At 45.4% G+C, this 20,826-nt stretch overlaps 1 protein-coding gene across 1 annotated transcript; it reads left to right on the top strand.

Moving 5' to 3' along the window:
• The first annotated feature begins 593 nt into the window (after positions 1–593).
• SPOP (speckle-type POZ protein) lies at positions 594–14,210 on the top strand. Its single transcript, XM_010161461.1, has 9 exons — positions 594–671; positions 1,019–1,140; positions 2,771–2,922; positions 3,028–3,155; positions 7,146–7,323; positions 7,902–7,957; positions 8,399–8,521; positions 12,501–12,643; positions 13,531–14,210. Exons 1-9 carry the CDS (start codon positions 594–596, stop codon positions 13,673–13,675), a joined length of 1,125 nt encoding a protein of 374 aa, XP_010159763.1. The 3' UTR covers positions 13,676–14,210.
• Positions 14,211–20,826: the final 6,616 nt, after the last annotated feature.

A 20,826-nucleotide genomic window follows, 5' to 3' on the forward strand; every position in this document is an offset into this window, starting at 1 on the left:
GGTTAGTGTAGGGTGTCCCTGCCCATGGCAGGGAGTGGGGCTGGGTGGGCTTTAATGTCTCTTCCCACCCAAACCAGTCTGTGGTTCTGTTGTAGGCAGAGTCAGTCTGAACCTAGGGGTTTGGGTTGCATGTCACTACCTGTAGCTTTTTCAGAACTTCATTTTTTAAATCTCATCTCTGATAGTCTGAGCCTCTTAAAATGAAAATAGGGAATTAATAGTGATTTGTAGTGCCGGCCTCAGGATAACATAGGAGACTCCCCACTTGGCTTGGGATTTACTATTTGAGTCTTGGACTCCTTAAAGGAAACATGCGCTAGGCTTATTCCTATAAGGAGCTGCGTATTGGAAGAATGAATGGAGGTGGTATACCCTCTCCTCAGAAAACATGTGGTAACACTTAAATGTTGGGAGAGGGGAACATGAAAACCTGTGTCCCGTGAGATGTAACAGCACTCCTGAAGTTTTCTTTCTTTGTTCTTAGTTTTGATCTTTTTTCCCCCCGCCTTTCTTTTGGGCAACTGGCAGGGTGAAGATCGGTTATAAATTTCTTCTGCTGAGTTATAAAATCCTGTTTAATCTTCAAACTGGCGATGTCAAGGGTGCCGAGTCCTCCTCCTCCGGCAGAGATGTCGAGTGGACCTGTAGCAGAGAGCTGGTGCTATACTCAGGTAAGTCCCCACCACGCTGAGATGTTCTCGTATCGCGATTAGAACCTGTGGTAAGAAATTGATTTAAAACCGGTTTAGAGCCTGGATTTTGAAATGCTGCCATGCTCACTAACGGCGAGCATTCAGCGTGGCAACAGCAGAACGTTGTTCCCTGCCCGTGACTTTAGAGATGGCAGTTGGAGTCATTCAGCAGCCACTGCCAGCCGTTGCCAGACTCTTGGCTTGTGCTTGGGGGTTACTTGTCATGCACGTGACTCAGTTAAACTTCCAGGTTTTCAGTTTTTGCCTTTAAGACGGCATGGGTGAACGATCACGACCCTAACCTGCCTGTTATCCTCTGCTTTAAGATCAAGGTGGTGAAGTTTTCCTACATGTGGACCATAAACAACTTTAGCTTCTGCCGAGAAGAAATGGGTGAGGTGATCAAAAGCTCAACCTTTTCGTCTGGAGCCAATGATAAACTCAAATGGTAAGAAACAGAGCAGAGAAGGGGTCACCCTGTTTGCATAATGGTGGGAGAGAATTTGGGATTCTCTGACCTAGACAGGACATTTAAAAAATACCTGGGCTGCACATAGGCTCTTGTTTCCCTGGATGTACAGCGTGCACATAGAGAGAAAGTACTATTGCTTCAGCACAGTGTTTGGACACACAGCACAAACATGAGGATCTGGCAGTTTGCAGTGTTTCTCTGATAATGGAAACCATCAGAAGTGGTAGAGGCCGTAGCGGGAAGCGAGACTGCATCCTGCCTTGAAGCAGAGACGTGCTATGGAGGATTTTTAGTGTCTGAAGTTGTTGGTTGGGATTTTTATTTTACTGATGTTTATCTTAACAAGTTCTTACAAGCCATTGAGAGTCCACGGCCAGTGTATTCAAGCTCTGTTTCAGCCTCCCAATTTCAGTCCCTAACACTGCATGTTGTTAACGAGATAATTTTTGCCTGCACTCTGAATACTGCAATTTAGGGCTATTGCTGCCCCGTTACCTTTCTCTTTATGGCAGCTTTTTGCAAATTTGGAGACTTAACACAGAGATGATAGAAGTGACAATGTTCTATAACTCTTGCTGCCCAGGAGTTTCTGTTTCTTAAAGATAACATTATTTTTTTCTGTTTTCCTTTCCTTTAAAACCTTTGTCTTTCCTGAGTTCTCAAGTAATTTCCAGTAACTCAGAGTAGACTTTGGTCGGAATGTGTATCTGCTGTGGGTCGTGTCTGACCAGAGTAGATCCATGTACACCTGGTTCCTTATTTTATCCCTCAATGCTGATGTGAAGTGTTTCAGCATTTTTCTTTAAACCTCCTTAGTACAGACTGTGCCAAATCACTCACTAAAGAATTGTGTGTGCATAATACAGTTTGTGCTCCCTTCCTTTGGGTGGCAGACCTGTGCTTTCCTTGGACTGCTTTGTGTTATTAAATTACTTACCTTCGTAACCTTTGCTAGTCACATCTCATTCTAATGTCTGGATCTTTCTGGGGTTTTTTGTCCTTGTGTGTTTGAGCTGTTAGTCAGTTGGCCTAGTTCTTGCTTCTTGTTAGATTCTGTGTCAAGTTTCAGGTCGTGGAAGTGCTTATGAGTTAGCCTCTTCCTTCACTTACTTCCCTTCCCTCACACAGGAGTAGCCTTTTAGCCCTAGTATTATGTTTATGAGAAACTACCAGCCTTCCAGAAATCCAGTTTTCCTTTCAGTTGCTTCCTATGGAATTTCACCTACCATTTCTCTGGATTTGTTGCTATTCCTCGAATCCATTGCTTCTTTTCTACCGTTTCTTTTACTTTCCTTTTGGGAAAGTTGACACCCAGGGTGCTTTTCAGTAATTTAAACCATACCCCACTCCTCTTTTCCCACGTTTTTTCCATAGTTACTGCCTGTATATTATTATCCCTCGCGGAGATGTGGCATGAGGTTGACTGTAACAGGCAGTTCCACTCTATTTACCGATCCGTTACTTCCTTGTGGTTCAGTGGCTGTTGAACAGAACTTGTTTGCTGTATGTTTTATTGTGAAAATTCTGTAATACCCTTTCTTGGGAAGATGTGAGTGACCTGCCAAAAACCGTTCCTGACATCTCATTCCGATTCCTGCTTCCACAGGTGTTTACGCGTGAATCCGAAAGGCTTGGATGAAGAAAGTAAAGATTATCTATCCCTCTATCTGCTGCTGGTGAGCTGTCCAAAAAGCGAAGTTCGAGCAAAGTTCAAATTCTCCATCCTGAATGCTAAAGGAGAAGAAACAAAAGCAATGGGTGTGTAAAACCACTTTCTGTCTGATGGGGTCGGTTGTTTGTCTTTTGCTGTTTGATCAAGCGAGTCACTTGGCTGGTGTTTGAAGCCCCGTGTCTCTCTTTCAGAGAGCCAGCGAGCGTATCGATTTGTACAAGGCAAGGACTGGGGATTCAAAAAATTTATTAGAAGAGACTTTCTTTTGGATGAGGCCAATGGACTTCTTCCAGATGACAAACTCACTCTGTTCTGTGAGGTAAGTCTTTCTTTGCAGCTGAAAGAACAGCAGTTCCATTAGCTTAAGGTAGATGTGCCCTTATTTTTCATCGTTGCTTTTAAGGAGTCAGAGGTGTCGGGAGAAATACTGGTTGTTTATATGGCACTTAGATTTTATTTGTGTGTGTGCATGTGCCTGTGTGGCTGGTGGCTTTTTCTGTGGGTGATTCATCACATTTCACATCCATTTATTTTTTGTTACTTTCTATTTGCGTTTTACCTGTGGTGATGGTAGGAATTAAGCATGTTTGATTATCATTTCACTTCTGGTTTAGTATTAGAATCCATCTGCTTGTCATCCTTCATTTGAAACTCACTTGGGATAATAACCATCCCTAGTTCTGTAGTGGAAACTGGCCCGCCTGTTACTCCCCTACTGCCTAAAGAGGAGGTTTTTTATTTTCCTGAGTGTGTCTATACAGCTAACAGAAAGAAAAAATGAAGATAAATGAATTCTGTAGTAACCACAATTTTCTGTCATGGTGTTTGCATTTTTTTTTTTTTTAAACTGCTTACAGAATGATTATTTCATTAATAGTAATTTCAGACAAAGATGCAGACAATTATTTCTCAAGTAGATATTTAAGTTTAGAAACCTTAATGAGCAAATTAAAACTGTCTAATTTAGCGTCTTCAGAGATGCTGCTATCTTATTTCCATCATCTTTTTAACTGCAAAGTATCTCCTGTAGCTGTGACTTTTGCCTGAAGACAGGTAGAACAAGTCATTCCCTCTTTGGATCTCCTGCAGTGTTTTTTATGGAGTCGTGTCTTTGGCTGTGTTTTTTCTCAGAAGTGAAAGAAATGTTTCAGTCCAAGTTATTCAACAGCTGGTTTGGGGGGTTTTTGTTGTTGTTTTGTTTAACCCTTATAAACATGCACGTATTTAAATTAACAAGCCCTTCCCTTAACACTTGGAGCAACGTGGAGGGAGAGGAGGACGGTGGCTCGGAGGACGCCTCTGTAGATCTGGCAATTACTCTTTCCTTCCTGATAAAAGAGCCAGAAAACTTAGGATTGTGAAGTGAAACTCCGAAATTGCTGTCTGAGGAAGGAATTGGCGGGGTGTGATGTACATAACCTGAGAGCCACCAGTAGTCTTGGCCAGCAGGGCTAATTCAAGTCAGTCCAGTCTTCGCTGAATTGCTCCCTTCAAAAGCTTCAGCTCGCTTTTTGTTCTGGGTGAGGAGGAAACTTGGTGCTGGCTTCACCTGGCCTTGATATCTTCTGTTTTTCAGTTTGTTCTACAGTCTAGTGTGTAAGACACATCAAATCTAGCGATATCAGAGGGAAAGGTTTTGCTGTCTGGAAACAGTTTGGCGAGAACTTTCAACAGCTTGGGCTTGACTATTTTTCCCCACTCCTTTTTTTTTTTTTTTCTCTTTTTCTTCCCTGAGCTTCGCATGTAAACTGGCGTGCCATATGTTCTCCTAATGTTTCCCTGCTGGCCACAGGCGCCAAGTGATGCTGCTCACATCTGTACTTCCAGAGTGCGTGTTTTGTACGTAGAAACTGTCTCGGGAGTCAGAAATACTGGACGTTGAGATGCTGGTTATGTGGGGATGTTGTGGGGTTTTCTGGAGACCAGCAGGTTGCCGAGTGTCTCTGCACCTTCTCATTGCTGTATAATAGTTACAAGGAAAAAGCCTTCTGCTCTCTGTTCATGTCTGGTGCTGAACACAGATAATGTCTTGCAAAAAATGCTGTTAAGGCAGAGAATGATGTTCCTTGTCAAGCATTTCAAATCTGACCTCGTTCAGCTGTCCGTTTGGGGATTTTTCTGCCTCTGTTTTGCAGGTGGGGTTGGTTGTTCATATCCCAGCTGCATTCCTTTTTGCTGTTTAAATTATATTCCAGCATCATAGGTAAATATAATTCTGTTAAATCTCCAAGAAGAATGGTATTCCCAAATTATGGTACTAGCTCTCTTTTGAACTAGGTAGCATTGGTTCCCTTGCTAAGACATTGAAAATAGCTTCAGCAAAACCTTATCTATTTTGATCTCCAAGGCTGGTTGCCACTTGGAATCTACTAGGGTAAACTCCTGTAGAAAGCCAAATAGATTTTCATGGCAGTAACTGACTTTCTTCCATATGTCAAAAGGATTTATTTGTTGATTTGAGACATGGTTCACAAGTCATTTTGGCTGGTCTGTAGTCAGTATGGGCTACTGGTGAGGCATCTACATCCCAGAATTCCTTTTTGATGAATCTGGTGCGTTTTCATCCATCCTTAAATCCACGTTGCTGGTCTGGATGTCACAGGGTGAGAATATTTTGTAGCTGTCGAATGATGGAGCGAACCCAGAGGATGCCACAAAGATGCTCAGAGGGCTGGAGCCACTCTGCTATGGGGACAGACTGAGAGAGTTGGGCTTGTTCAGCCTGGAGAAGGGAAAGCTCCAGGGAGACCTTATTGCAGCCTTCCAGTGCCTGAAGGGGCTACAAGGAAGCTGGGGGGGACTTTTTACAACAGCCTGTGCTGATGGGACAAGGGGCAACAGGTTTAAATTGAAAGTGGGGAGGTTTAGATTGGATATCAGGAAGGAATTCTTCCCGCAGAGGGTGGGGAGGCACTGGGACAGGTTGCCCAGAGAAGCTGTGGATGCCCCATCCCTGGAAGCGTCCAAGGCCAGGCTGGATGAGGCTTGGAGCAACCTGGTCTAGTGGAGGGTGTCCCTGCCCATGGCAGGGGGGTGGGAACTGGATGATCTTTAAGGTCCCTTCCAACCCAAACCAGTCTGTGATTCTATGATGAATAATAGCTTCCTCACATTTGCTCTGGCTAATCGTTAGTGTCCTTTGGCAAGCAGAGTCTGGTATTTGTTTGGTGTTGAGTGTTGTGTAGTTTATACAATATTTATCTGCCCTCAGAAACCCACTGGAGTTTTCTCAAGAATTGGGGTAAGGTTTTTTCCTTAGAAGATGCTTCTGTCATCTCTCTCACTTCATAATTTACTTCTCCTTTTACATAACAGTGAAGCTTCCTTTGCTGTCCGTTATTTGTCTTTGGCCAGTGGATATTCGAACTGAAATCTAACTTGACAGCAAATCCAGGAAGTAGTCTCACATATTCTTCCCTGTCAATCAGCTTCTTCCTTTATTCTTTGCTACAGCAGGGTAGTATTTGTCACTCTGATCTCTTTCTAATTGGAGCCTGCCGTAGAAGGCGTACGATTTACTGCGTGTTTAACAACAACGCTTTGGGGCTGAAGAGGCTCTTTAGGGTTCCCTTTGTGTAGGTTGTTCATCTACCAGCATGGCGTGGTGTGGTCCCTGCCTCACCGTGTCTGCTTTAGAGCCAGTGAGAAGGCATTTCTCTGCCTTCCCCAAAGCTTCCTAATTGCTTGACATCAAGCTGCTTTCTTAAACTTACTGTTTATGCTTTTTAAAATTTTACTTTATGATGTGATGGAAGCATTGAATTTTCTAAGAAATCTAGGAACCAGAGCAGCGGGATGTTTTGGGGGGGAGTCAGACACTGCCCTTGCATACGTGTGTAGATGCGGTGCTCGCTTATAGAAGCTGTCTGTGTACTTCATTTTCATTTGTACTGCTGTCTGTATTGCATTATTGATTTGGGGAGGGTTTCAGAGTGTTGATAGAAGGAAAAAAAATCTAGGTCAGGTATGATGTCTGTAAAAGAAGAAAAATAAGGTTCTGCTTCCTTAAGAAATTATCTAATAACGTCATGATTAGCATGCACAGAAGTGCTGTTAATTGGGGTCGAGAAGATCTGTGGGAGTGATTTAGGGCTTGGGATGGACATTCTGGAGGAGCAGAGAACAGGGTTTAAGGCAGGGTAGAACAGATGCTTCAAAAATGGAGACACTTTTAATCATACTGTGATTCTGCTTGAGAGGTGTGGGATGTGCTTTGCATTTCCCATCGCCTGCCCTGGGAAGAAAAACTTGCTATAGGGAGTTTTCCCGCGTGGGTGTATGAGTTTGTTTGCTTTCCTGTCCCCTCCAGGTGAGCGTGGTACAGGACTCCGTCAACATCTCCGGTCAGAACACTATGAACATGGTGAAGGTACCGGACTGTCGCCTGGCGGATGAGTTGGGAGGACTCTGGGAGAACTCGCGCTTCACGGACTGCTGCCTGTGTGTGGCAGGCCAGGAGTTCCAGGCGCACAAAGCCATCCTAGCAGGTCAGTATTGAGTTGGATGCTCCTTAGTGGGATAGGAGGCAGCAACATGATGGCACGGGTGGGGGTTTTGAGTTACTTCATCTCTAAAGGAGTCTGCTGCAGCTCTTTTAACTGCAGAGCTGTAGTGAGAGTTGGTTTCATGAACTGTTAACAGGGGGAGAAGGGATATCTGTCCCATTTTTAATTGCCTTTTTCCTCCTGTGGCGAGGATGGTAGGAGGGTTCTTTTGTGGCTGTAGTGTGCTAGAACGTATTCCTAAAGTGATCATAAGAAGTTAGGACATTTCCAGAGGAATACTTGCTTGTAAAGTCAAGAAACTAAACTTACCACCCGTGTGTACTCTTCAGCATTGTTTGAAAGGACATAAGAACCCCCCCCCAACCAGTTTGAAGCTGTCGGCCACATGATATTATCTCACAGCCCTACCAGTTGTACTGAATTTCTCCTGTCTACTGCAGGAGAATTTGTCCCGCCGTAAGTAGCGGGATGGTTGTTGGGGTGTTGGCAGGCTACGCTTAGCATCTCCTGAAGTGTAAAAGAGCATCTCTAACTATGTTTTGTTTTCCTCACTGCCGTAGCACGTTCCCCCGTTTTCAGCGCCATGTTTGAGCACGAGATGGAAGAGAGTAAAAAGGTGAGTTCCTGAAGGAAGGAGGACATGCCCAGCTAGGTGAATAGCTCTCCAGTCAACCCCTAGCATCGCTGGCTGGTCAGATAACTTTTTTGGGTAGCGTTGTGACCGTTGTCAGCTTTTAACTGTTTTTCTCGCATTAGATGCAGGTCTCTGCTTCAGCTGTCCTGAAGGGAGGAAGAAAGGTATCAAGGAGGCAATTGTTACCTTTGTTACTCTTGAGGAAAGAGTCCGGGGTGGGACAGGGAGAAGTAGAGAACGTGAAATACACCTTAGAGTTGTTCTTATTCCATCCACATCTTTTTGTTTGTCTTTTATTTTGCAAATATACATTCTAAATAGTTTGTTTCTATAGCAAGTTTCTCAATACTGAAACGGCTTGGGTAGAAGGAAGCCTTTAGTATCTTGTCAGGAACTTCATAAGCTTCATTTTTTCCCATACAGAATCGAGTTGAAATCAATGATGTGGAGCCTGAAGTTTTTAAGGAAATGATGTGCTTTATTTACACGGGGAAGGCACCAAATCTTGACAAAATGGCCGATGACTTGCTGGCAGCTGCTGACAAGGTACAGTTGGGATTTTTGGGTGTTCAGAGAACTGGGAATGACGTGTGCCTTGCTTTACACAGAGCGTGGAGATGACTGCAGTAAGCTTTTTCCTGTGATCGCTGTGGTTGGGCAGTTTCTTTGAGTTGGTTGTGGCTTATAGGTAAACCTGGCAGTGGTATAGATACGTGTGAGATACCTATAGCTCAATAGATACATGTCTTAACATATAACAGTCAGGAATTTCTGTCTCTGCTGCTCATTTTTTTAAGCATTTTCTTAAAATTTCAGAGGACATCTCTATTCAGCATAATCTAGCATAAGAGCTGGGGGAGAGAAGAAAATGTCAAGGTGGACCTGGTGATATTTTTTTAGTGTGATTACTACTAAATCTCCTTGAGCGTGTCCAGAGAAGGGCCACAAAACTGGTGAAGGGTCTGGAGAATATGTCTTATGAGGAGCGACTGAGGGCACTGGGCTTGTTTAGCCTGGAGAAGAGGAGGCTGAGAGGAGACCTGATCACTGCCTACAACTCCCTGAAAGGAGGTTGTGGAGAAGTGGGTGTTGGTCTCTTCTCCCTAATGACAGATGATCGGACGAGGGGGAATGGACTCAAGCTGAGCCAGGGGAGGTTTAGATTGGACGTAAGGAAGAAGTTCTTAACTCTAAGGGTTATCGCTCACTGGAACAGGCTGCCCAGGGAAGTGGTGGAGTCACCATCCCTGGATGTGTTTAAGAGACGGGTGGATGAGGTGCTGAGAGAGATGGTTTAGTGGTGGACAGATACGGTTGGACTGGATGATCTCTAAGGTCTTTTCCAACCTAGTGATTCTGTGATTCTAAATCTCAAAGGTAGTGTTCTGTCTTGGCAAACAGGGCCTGCTTCTCCTGGTCTGGCTGGTGTCAGCAGCTTCAAGAGATGCTCTAAAATGATGGATAGCCAAGACTGGAAAGGTCCTATGGTTGATTTTTCTTTTTGCAGTGACAGTCCCTGCTGTTTATGGAGAGAAGGGGTGCACTGGAGAAAGCCCTGTTGCCTAACACCTCTGTGGTTTTGCAGGGTACTTGCCCCGGAGGTGTCGGGAATGGTGTGACTGGGAGGCTGCTGGTAGTCCCCGTGTAGCAGGCCGCCACCTCCTTCCCTTTGCAGCACCAAGGACAAAAGAGAGTGCTCTGCTGGCCAGGGAGCCCTGTTCACCAGTGAAAATTTGTAATATATAACCAAAGTTTTATTTCCTTTTTCTTTTTTTCTCTTAAAAGTGAACTTAGTGCTGGTGAAAGATGCCAGTTTGACAGCACTGGAGACTAAAGTCCTGAATTTATCCATCGAACAGGTTCAGCATGGGTAGCAGCAGTGCAAGATTCTCCACACTGCCCTGCTAATGTGCCTCAACTCTGTCCTGGAGGGACCACCTCTAGGGGTGAGAGCGTAGTTCAGTCTCCATGCTTCTTCAGTCCTTGGATTCTCTTGCGGGTGCCAGTTAGGGTGGTGGATTTTAAGATGTGGATGCATGTAACCTTGTTCCACGCCACCACCACACGGCCATCAAATTCCCTGTCGCTGCAGACCTGGGCTTCATCAAAAACGCTGATTTTAGAGGTGAAATGCTCCATATGCCATTATTAGGACACTGCAACTAGAATTAAAATGGGAAATAATGCAGGGAGATTCTTGGCCTGATTATAATCATTGCCACATATTTTATTCAATATTTAAAGAGTATTGATTGAGAGCTCGCATACCATCTTTAACTGAGACAAGTGTAAGTAAGAAGCAGTACATTAAGGACAGAGTAGGCTTTAACTTTGAGTTTTCTGGCTTTTAATGTAGGGTTTTTTCCTTTTAAACTCATTGTGTATCTTTTAAAAGCAGGAATAAAAAATCTTTTGTGAAAGCACATAAAATATCTAATATTTGCTCAAGAGACTGAAACAGCTTCTTCTGAGTTCCTCCTGTCTCTTGGGGAAAATATGTAATTAGACCAAAACCAAAACAAAGCACGTCTTCTCAACCCAGGAGATACTATTTCAGCCTCTTGGGTAAGTGTGCTATTAGGTAGGGTGTTTTTTTTTTAAAAGTGTAATTAAGAAAGGGGGGAAGGGGAAATCTTGGTACCTGAGAGACCAGAATGGCTACTTTTGCCCAACTCTGTAATTAGAAGCTGAGCTATTCGTAGTGAAAATGGAAATAAAAATTGTACGTGCATGGAGAATATTCAATTTACAAAAGGAATAATTTTAAGCTTCGTTTGCTGCATTTTAAGCTACTGACAGACAATAATATAAACTAATGGCTTGCCCCTCATTTGAAACCAGTTTAGTTATTGATACAGATTAAGCAAGTAAATTTGATTTGCCTTCTCAGATGTTCTGGTGGGAGAAAACTGTCCTGGTAATGAGCGCCATGCCTCAGTTGGAGTAATTACTGTCGCCGAGTCTTAAGTGAAAAAATGTTTTTGTAATCTAAAATTATTCCGTTAGATTTAATCATAATGGGATGAAAATCTCAACCAGAATATAAAACCAATTTATAGGAATAGCGTTATCATACGGCAAGCGCTCCTGTCGTCATGCAGGTGAGCTGGTTACCAGCTCCCTGTTCAGGTTGGCAGGGCAGTCTCACAGATCTGGTATCTTTTCTGTGGCCTCGTATACTGAAGAACTTGTGTACCATGTGATCTCTAGGTCATCCAAAAAAGCCTCATAAATAATAGGAAGGCTACTCTCAAATGCAGTCATCTGTCAGATTTTTAAAAATTAATACTCTTCAAGATTTGTTTTAGAGATGTCCCTCCATTTGAAGTCATAACGTGAAGGAGCCTTAACTGTGTTTAATCTTCAGGACAAATTCTGTAATGCTAATGTTTTTACTCTATAAAAGAACTGCATTAGAATTGACTACTCTCCTAATCCCTGTGAAATACAATCATGGGATCTGGAATATCCAGGAATAGTCTGTTGCATCCGAAGAGCCCCACAATCAGATCACACCTACCAAGACGCTCAGGAGTATCTCAGTCTCTCAGTTCCCAGCTGTGATACTCTAAAAGACTGAGGTTTAGGGTTTGGATTTCACTTCTTCATAACGAGTGGTGTAAAGTTTTCAGAGTATTGACCTTTCCAAAGTCTGCCCGAGACCGCTGTGTTGCTTTTGAAAATCTTGGCTGTGTCTGCGTGTTTCAGTACTGACTGAAGCGCTGCAGAAAGCAGAGCGTGAAATTTGTTAGACAGCACTCTTCCTCTAAGCATATCCCTTGAATTCCTCAAACCATTGACAGGGCCCAACCCTGTGGATCTAAAAAATGTTGAGGCAAATGGACAAGTGAACGGTAGAGACTCTCAGATTGAGAATGGGAAGTTAGAACACAGCTTTTGCCAGGGCGTGGTTTGTTGTCAGCTGATAGCTGCAAGGTATCAGGGGCATTCGATTAACAATTTGGTATTAAATGAGGAGCACGTACGTGAGCAAGGCTGACCTTAACGTGCAGGTCATTAATGGCAAAGAAACTGAGTGAAAACTGCCTAAAGGTCACTGGAACCCCTATGGAGCATTCACTGGTAGACAGGTCTTCCCACTGAACGCAGGTAATACTGACATGCAGTAACAGAGTGAGACTAAAGATTTGGCTTTAGCATTCCGGGCTTCGAAGTAACGGAGGTAGTAAGTGTTACAGGTCACCTGATACTCTCATTTCAAAGCATGACCACAGCACCAGTCAGCCTGTAACACCAGAAGGCCAGGATGAGTTATGGTGGGTATTTCCTCTCCATTGCTTTCCTAAGGGTGGGCACATCACAATTCTCTTTTCTTTTTTGATTTTTTTTTTTTTTGCTGGTCGCTACCTCTGAGTCCCGTTCACATGCACATAGCAAAGCCAAGTGCTCTGGGCAGCATCATAGAGTAGTTTGTTACTGAAGAGTGCAGGAGCACAAGAAAGGCTTCACGGCAGGCCTGACGCGGCGTGCTCCTTGTGACCGTGCGTTCGCTTGTATTTTGCAGTACGCTCTGGAACGTCTGAAGGTGATGTGTGAGGACGCCCTGTGCAGTAACCTCTCCGTGGAGAATGCAGCGGAGATCCTCATTCTGGCTGACCTGCATAGTGCCGACCAACTGAAAACCCAAGCAGTGGACTTCATCAACTAGTGAGTTCGCTTTTGTGCCGGGGTGCAGCCAGCCTAGAGGGAAGTGTTCTTGATTAGCAGTAGGATTCACAGCTTCTGAACTGTCACATGCAGGGGAGATTCTCCTCTGTTTTTTTTAATGTTCTCCCATTGTGATCCTTCATGTATCTGCCATCCCAGAAGTGTCGTTGCCCTAAAGAGCAGATGAGTTTTCCCTGCTGGGACGGTTCAGAGCGTGCAGCAGGACAGTCTGTGAGCTGTTCTGGGTCTCTTCCTAAGGTCACGAGAATGTTTAGGTAGTGGAATATCTGGTAGTCCCTGATCCTGCAGGACTATGCAACTCATAACATAACCAACCTTTCAGTAGATGTAAAATGACTACCAACTACCTTGATTTCTGGAAACATATTTAGTCCTCTTTGTCAGTTAATACAGTTTTTCTCAGTAGTTTCTGCATTGATTTAAAATACTTCTGTGCTGAGAAGTCAGGGTGGGTAAGCATTGTGTTCCTGCTGTCCCATCTGGGAACATGCACGTTTTAGCTTTTCATCCTCAAGTTGAAGGGCTGTCCAGCACACAGTTTTGCCAGCAGGGCCAAAGCTTGCAGTCCTCACAAAAGATGCCTAACGCACATCCAGAGCGATCTAAACCAGTACACTCAAGTTCACAGACTCATACAGAATCAGAGGTTGGAAAAGACCTGTAAGATCATTCAGTCCAACCATCAACCCAACACTCCCATACCCACTAGACCACGTCCTCAAGCACCACGTCTGCGCGTTCCTTGAGCTCCTCCAGGGATGGTGATTCCACCACGTTGTCTTTCTTGGGCATGTGGAAAGAATCTACTTAGTTAATCCTCTTTATCCCCAGTTGATAACTTGGGGTTTATTCTCTCTTCTTTCTAGTCATGCTTCTGACGTCATGGAGACATCAGGATGGAAGTCTATGGTCGTGTCGCATCCCCATTTGGTGGCTGAGGCGTATCGCTCTCTGGCCTCTGCACAATGTCCCTTTCTGGGACCTCCGCGTAAGCGACTGAAGCAATCCTAAGGTCCAGTTCGGCACACCACCCCATTTTTTTTTTCTGGAAGCAGCATCAGCTGTTGCTACTGTAACCTTGACCACCAGGTAGACAGCGAAATCTGTGGAGCTTTTACTCTGTTGTTGGGGGGAAGAGACTGCTTTGTGACACCCAGACTTTTTAAAACAGCACCAAGTTACTTGGGGAGAGGGGGGAGGGTGGGCCTGGGGCTCTGGGGCTGTTCAACCTAACAAATCCCTGTCGCTGCATCGTCTGTGTGTTCCCTTCGACTTGGCTGAGTCAATTAAGTACAGGGTCTGGTTTAGGCACCGGCCTGTCGGAATAACCCAGCAGTGGTACTGGGGAAAACGACGTCTCTGCGTCTGGCAGCACAGAACAAATCGTCAGATGACTGGAGCAAGAGGACGTTTTAGCTTTGAAGGGCGTTTAAGGATTAAGAATTTCCAGTGAGGTTCTGGAAAGGAAGTACCTGATGGGAGCTCCAGTAGTATTTATATCAAAAAAAAAAGAGAGTTTAAATCCTTCCAGCTGAGCTAAAAACTGGACGTTGGTGTAACTCCTTATTGCCATCCAGCAACAAGAAGATCAGTTACTCTGTTAGTAGCACTTGTGTGTTAATTGCAAACAAACAAACAAACCACCTTTTATAAAAGATCAGGTTGCAGTGGAAGGGGCCAGTGAAAGGCTGTGTGTTCTGGAGGGTGCGGGTAGACTGACGGCAGCCTTTGGCAAGTCTGTGTTGCTTTTGAAAGGATTAGAAAATCCTTGCTCTGGAGCGTGCTGTCTGACAAGAACAACGGTTACTGTTTTTAGATATCGTGGGAAATGTTTTTGGCATTTTTCCCTGCTTTATTTCCCTCCTACCCCTTTTTTTAAAAAAAAAAAAGTTTTATTGTTCATGAACGCTGCGTCGAAAGGCCCTGTCCTGAGTTGCTAAACGATTCTTAACAACTGTTTGTACCTGACTTGCCGACTGTCTAGGAGCCAGTCCTGTTCCTTTCTATTAGTCACTCTTCTTACAGGGAAGAAGTTTCAAAATAGCTGGTAACTTTTTTTTTTCCTTTTTGAAAATATAAATAATTACTATTTTGTACTGTGTGGTATCTGTTGTCTTATTTTCGGGGGTTTTTTTGTTTCCGTTTTTAAGACTTCCCAGTTAAAAACTGGCTTCCAGAAGGTTCAGTTCCAGCCTGCTGCCAGGTACTGTTAGTGAGATGCTCTTCCTGGAACTCGGGTGGGATGCGTTAAGGAACATCGCACACGCAATTGCAGCACAAACCTGTGTTACTTCTCATAGCAGGCATTCCCAAAATACTGGAGAGCATTGTTTTTAATAATAGCTGCGTGAAGCTGACCCCATGGGGCTCCCTTTTCCCTCTCTGGACATGGGAGGGGGGCAGTACAAGCTGCCAGCTGGTTTGTAGCGTTCAGGTGCGACGTGGGATGTCTGGGCAGGACAGACACCATCCGTTTCTGTCACCATTAGCCCCAGATCCCCAGGGAGGTTGGATTGAAACACGCAGTGCCAGGGCAGAGGCAAATTGATCTGACCTTAAGATGGTCAGGTAGGGCACGTAATGGATTACAGAGAATAACTCTGTTTTGTCTACAAAACAGATTAGGGATCTGTTGTCTCTGATTTTTCATTCTGTTCCCATACTTTCTCTCGCAGCCTTTTGTCCCTTGTGTGAGGGAGAATTCTGTTCGTACGCTCGTGTGTTTAATCTACCTGCTGTCTATTTTTATCAGATGGTGACTCATGAGAGGGTCCCTGCCCCTTTTTGTGTTTTCCCCATCACAAACACACAACTGTCTGTATAGCAGAGCCTTCCTTTAATGTTGTTCACAAATTCCCATGTTACAGCTATTGCTCCAATGCCACTAATTCCTTTTATATTGGATTTCCTTTCAGGTAAGCAAAGCGTTTAGTCATAACAAGATTCTCCCCGCTACCCTGTCAGAGCTCAAACCCAGCATTTCTAGCTTCTAATTGCACACAGACATGAAAAGTTCATTGCCAGGTAATTGCAGAAGTTGTCTGTGTGGCACAGAGATGTCTAATTAACGCTGCAGTAACTGCATTGTTTACTGAAACACTAAAACCTGAACGAGACCTTTTATCCTTGTCACGTTAGAGTGACCGGCTGTTCCAGGAGTGTCCCTGGCTCAGCCTTGCCCCGGGGGGGCGGGAATGCCTGGAAGAAGGTGCTCACATGGCCTGTCCTCGGCCCTTTTTGGGGCGGTATTTACAGGAAAGCGATACAGATTTGGCAGCCTCCTTCCCCAGAGGATGGGGAGATACCTGCAGGAAAATAATCCATCCTGGGGTTTTGTCTGTCTCGGCCCTTCCTGCGGAGCCAGGTGCGGTTGCAGAGTAACACTGTCACGGAAGGTCTGCGATGGGATCCACCAAGGAAGCGCCTTGTTCCGATTGTTCCAGTTGCAGGTGAATTAATGATTTATTTGTCAACTTCACTTTTTTTTGTTGTTTGTTTTTTATTGTAAATGATACAGCTGAAGCCATCTGGTTATAACAACATCAGAGCTGGAGCATACTGTTCATAAACCTCCCACTGACACCCTCCCCTCCCCAGATCTGAAATGTAATTCAAGTTAACTCACAATCTGTGGCATGTGTTGTTACTGCAGAGCTGTCCGTGCCAGTTGAACAGTTGGAGATTTGAATTCCACAAGGAGATGGCATATTTATCAAAACAGTATTTCAGAGAGACATTTTTACCGGGTCTTCTGAACCGCAGCGTAGCTGCTGCACGTCCGGATTCAGAACGGAGGCTGGACCCCACGCTTGTGCTTTTAATTCCTTCTCTTCCCCCTCCTCAAGGGTGTTCCAGAAAGACATTTCATCCCTGTGTGCAGTCTTTCATGTGCTTCCTTCTCCCTATTATCTCCTTGCTCCTGCTTCCTCCGCTCGCTTCTGTGCTGACCTGCAGAGGTTGCAGCCTTCATCCGGGTGTGGGGAGGAGAGACGGGAACAAGAAATGCCTCGGTGAATCCCCTGACCCCCTCTGCCAGCGGGAGGACGTACGTATGCCCTACGCCCAGAAGCAGTCAACTCCCTTCAGAGGATCCAAACACCGAGTATTTTATTTTTTTTACTGGCCAAAAGATTTCTTTCTGGCTGCCCCTCGGGCTTTGTTATTACAGACTCGGATTCTATTGAGGTATTTTTCTTATTGTGTGAGTTTTTCCAGATGAAAGGAAACAGCTTGTCTGCTTATGAGCAGAACAAACAGCAGAGTGGGGAGAGCTGCTGTGCTTTGAAACTCTCTGGCTTTGTTCTGCTTCTCCAACTGCTGTTAAGGACACAATACTGTCTCTCCGCGCTTTTTTTTTTTTTCCCTCTTCACTTCCTTGAAGGAGCCAAAGATTATTTTTCTATAAAACTTCATTTCAGAAGGTTTCTCAACTTCCGTGCAATTTATTTTGCACGAGGCTTTGCTAAAAGAATTATCTTGTTCAGTCAGCTTGGGCCGTGTAGTTTTTCTTTCTCTCGTGACTGCCATTCAACTTGGGTTGCAAAATTACTGAACTCATTTATCCCTAATGACTTTTTTTAGTTAATCTAATATGAAGACATTTAATTATAAAGGGTGGGTTTTTGGTTTTTTTTTCCTGACCTGCTGCCCACTTGGGTCTTTGGCTGCGATTCCAGACACCGTGCTGCAGCACATTTTTGCCTTGGCAGTTCCAGTGTCTCGGGCGTGTTACCTTGAAAGCTAACTTGAGAACTGCTGGTGGGCGCACGGCAAAAGAGGGTGCAGCTGGCCAGTCCCAGCTTGAGCTGCACAGGAGGACAATGGGCAAAAGAACCTGGGAGACAGCAGGAGAAAATAAAAACCCCACCACCAAGCCAGCCCATGAAATAGTTGGGGAGATAAATTGCAGTGACCTGGTAGGCTTTTGGAAAACAGGTATGATAAATAAAGCGGGAGCGGGTCAGAAAAAAGACTGCAGGCAAGAAGAATCAGCTGAGCTTTGGGTTAAGTTTGGGTTTTGCATCTTGCTCCTTCTTGATACATTAGACTTTGTCTCTAAGACTGAATTATTAAAATCACTTGAGGAAGTGTGTTAATTGATGGGGTAAATTGGGAAGGGATGGAGAGAGGATTGCAATTATTCCATCAAATGATGAAAAATCACAGGCAGGAGCAGTATAAAATGTAGGGCTCCTCTGAATAATTGAAAAGCATCAGTGGCCAAGAAAAAGAGAAGCAGTTAATCGAGATGGTGGATGATAAACTGGATGGGAACTGGAACACTTCAGCCCACAGGAAGAGAAATGGTGCCCTGTGTTACACTGGGGTGTTTTTTCCTCTTACCCATAGGCAGGAACGTTCCTTTGAGCTCTGCCATCGGGGAATTGAGCAGGGATTAAGAGCAAACCGTTGACTCTTGCTACTGGGGAGCAGTGTTGAGGACAGGAACTCTCCAGATGTTTGTACCCAGCTGCTTAGTGAAGCTTTCCGAGCCTTGAAATAGCCAGAGGTTATGCGTCTATGAGTAACGGGATGAAAAGGAACGTCGTTCCGCTGCTTCTGGCAGATATGGAGGTTATCCCTGAGCCTTTCGAGTCATTTAGGGAGACCTTATAGCACCTTCCAGTGCCTGAAGGGGCTACAAGGAAGCTGGGGGGGGCCTTTTACAAGGGCCTGTAGTGACAGGACAAGGGGTAATGGGTTTCAATGGAAAGTGGGGGGGTTTAGATGAGATATCAGGAAGGAATTCTTCCCGCAGAGGGTGGGGAGGCACTGGGACAGGTTGCCCAGAGAACCTGTGGATGCCCCATCCCTGGGAGTGTCCAAGGCCAGGCTGGATGAGGCTTGGAGCAACCTGGTCTATGGAAGGTGTCCCTGCCCATGGCAGGGGGTGGGGCTGGGTGGGCTTTAAGGTCCTTTCCAAACCATTCCATGATTCTGTGATTTCATACCCACTAGAGACAGCGCTCCGTCAAGCAGGGATCTGGTCCCGTCATGGGAGGCAGGAGAGGGGGTGTTCTCTGTTTCATAGCATGGCATCCTGGGGAGCGATGCCCTTGCAGGGGTGTCTGCAAACCCTGTCCTCGCTGCTGCGTCTCCTGCAGTACCTGGATTGCTTTTTTTTCTCCCCTTTTTTAATCTCGGTGTGGTAAGACGAGGCAGCGTAAGCGTTAACTCTTAAGGTAGTCGCGTCTCGTAGCTGGGGAAGAGCCTTTTTTCTGCGTTCACGCCTACGTATTCCCGTCTTACGGTGGGACTGCATGGTTTGGTGGCTTTATTTTGTGTTAGAAGAGTTTCCCCATTGTTGCTGCATTGCAGTTCCTCTGTGCTTCCTTTCTTTCCCGCTAACTTTGTGTTTTTCCTTTTGCACTCCTCTAGGCAGGTGGCGTTGGCAAAATTATTGCTTATTATTGAATTTTTGCCAGACAACAAAACCCTCTACAAAAATAGCTAAACAGGATGTTGAGTTTTGAGTCGGTGGCCAGGTTAGAGCTCGCAGCCAGCCCCGGCAGTGGTTGGAGGCTCGTCAGGGGTTTCACCCCCGTCGCAAGGACAACTGCCGGTGCTTTTTGTGGCCAGCGATGAGAGAACTGGCAGACTGGGAGCTTTCTGTCTCTATAACCTGCATTTTGTGGATTTGGGGAGGTTGGCTTCTGTCCCGTGTGCTCTACAGCAAGGAGATGGCAAACTCGGGTGAGATACTTATTGTGCCCGGCTGTCCCCGTGTGCTTAGCTGAAAGAGCAGTGTTCTGTAAGGGTGCGTCCATGGCATCAGAGAATCGTTCTGGTTGCAAAAGACCTTTAAGACCACCGAGTCCAACCATCAACCTGGCACTGCCAGGTCTACCCTAAGCCATGTCTCTCAGCACTGCATCAACTTGTCTCTTATCCCTCCACGGATGGTGACTCCCCCCGCTCCCTGGGCATCCCGTTCCAATGCCTGACAGCCTTCTTGGTGATGAAGTTTTCCCTAATATCCAACCTGAACTTTCCCTGGCACAACTTGAGGTTGTTTCCTCTTGTCCTATCGTTTGTACCTGGAGAGAAGAGACCAACACCCACCCCTGTGCCCACCCTTCCGGGGGTTGTAGAGAGGGATCAGGTTCCCCCTGAGCCTCCTCTTCTTCAGGCTGAACCCCCCCAGCTCCCTCTGCCCCTGCTCTCAGGGATTGTGCCTCACAGGGATTGTGCTCCAGACCCTTCCCCAGCTCCGTTCCCTTCTCCGGACACGTTCCAGCCCTCAGTGTCCTTGCAGCGAGGAGCCCAAAACTGACCCCAGGATTCGAGCTGTTCACCCAACAGCAACCTCAAAATTAGTTTGTTGAGATTTTCAGTTGGAAGGGACCTACAGCGATCCCCTAATCCAACTGCCCGTGTCTCTGTGCCGCGGAGATGGAGCATTTCATTGCATCCTCGCTTCTGCAAACGTGGGCTGCCAGGAGGCCGGTCGTGTGCTGTACGTGCCCTTTGCCATGACGCTGCCATGGGGCAGGCGGGAGCTCCAGCACTCGCCGTCACCACTTGCGACCGTAAAACGTTTAGACGTAAGCAATCAGGAGGTAGTCTGATGGGGTGTAATAACTCGTCTCTCCAGAGGATGTGAAATTAAAATGCCTTTGCTGTGTTCTCTGCCCAGTGTGACGGTGCCACCTAACTCAGATTCTCCTGAATTTAAAAAAAAATAATAATTAAACAAAAATCAAAAATAAACCACCTTGCAGATTTGATTCCTAATGGGATGTGCCAGATGGTAAAACCTGAAATTAGGTAGCAGGCATTATTTAGCTGGGGCCTGTAAACAAAACTGAACTATAAAATATTCTTTAACGAGCTAGATTTATTTGTAGCTACTGAAACCTCAAAAGGCAGGGGAAGAAAGAGGCATTTCACGTACAGTAAATGTTTAAATAAGCCTTTTCCTTCCTTTCAGCACCAGAGCAATAACTCCATCCCATTCCAGAGCTGCTGGGACTTCTGAAACGTGTAATTCTGTGAGGTTCTAATTACCGTGGGTGCTTCAGCGTGGCATGGAGCCGGGCTGTGGGACGTAAGCGGTGGTTTTGTTACATCCGTGAGTGCTTCGGTCTCCTAAATCTTGGCTCTGTATTATTCGATGGCGTGGTCGAGTCTTCGATGGATGGCCAAGGGCAAGGTCCTGCACC

Source organism: Eurypyga helias, unplaced genomic scaffold, assembly GCF_000690775.1.
Source record: "Eurypyga helias isolate BGI_N326 unplaced genomic scaffold, ASM69077v1 scaffold6991, whole genome shotgun sequence".
Classification (NCBI taxonomy): Eukaryota; Metazoa; Chordata; class Aves; order Eurypygiformes; family Eurypygidae; genus Eurypyga; species Eurypyga helias.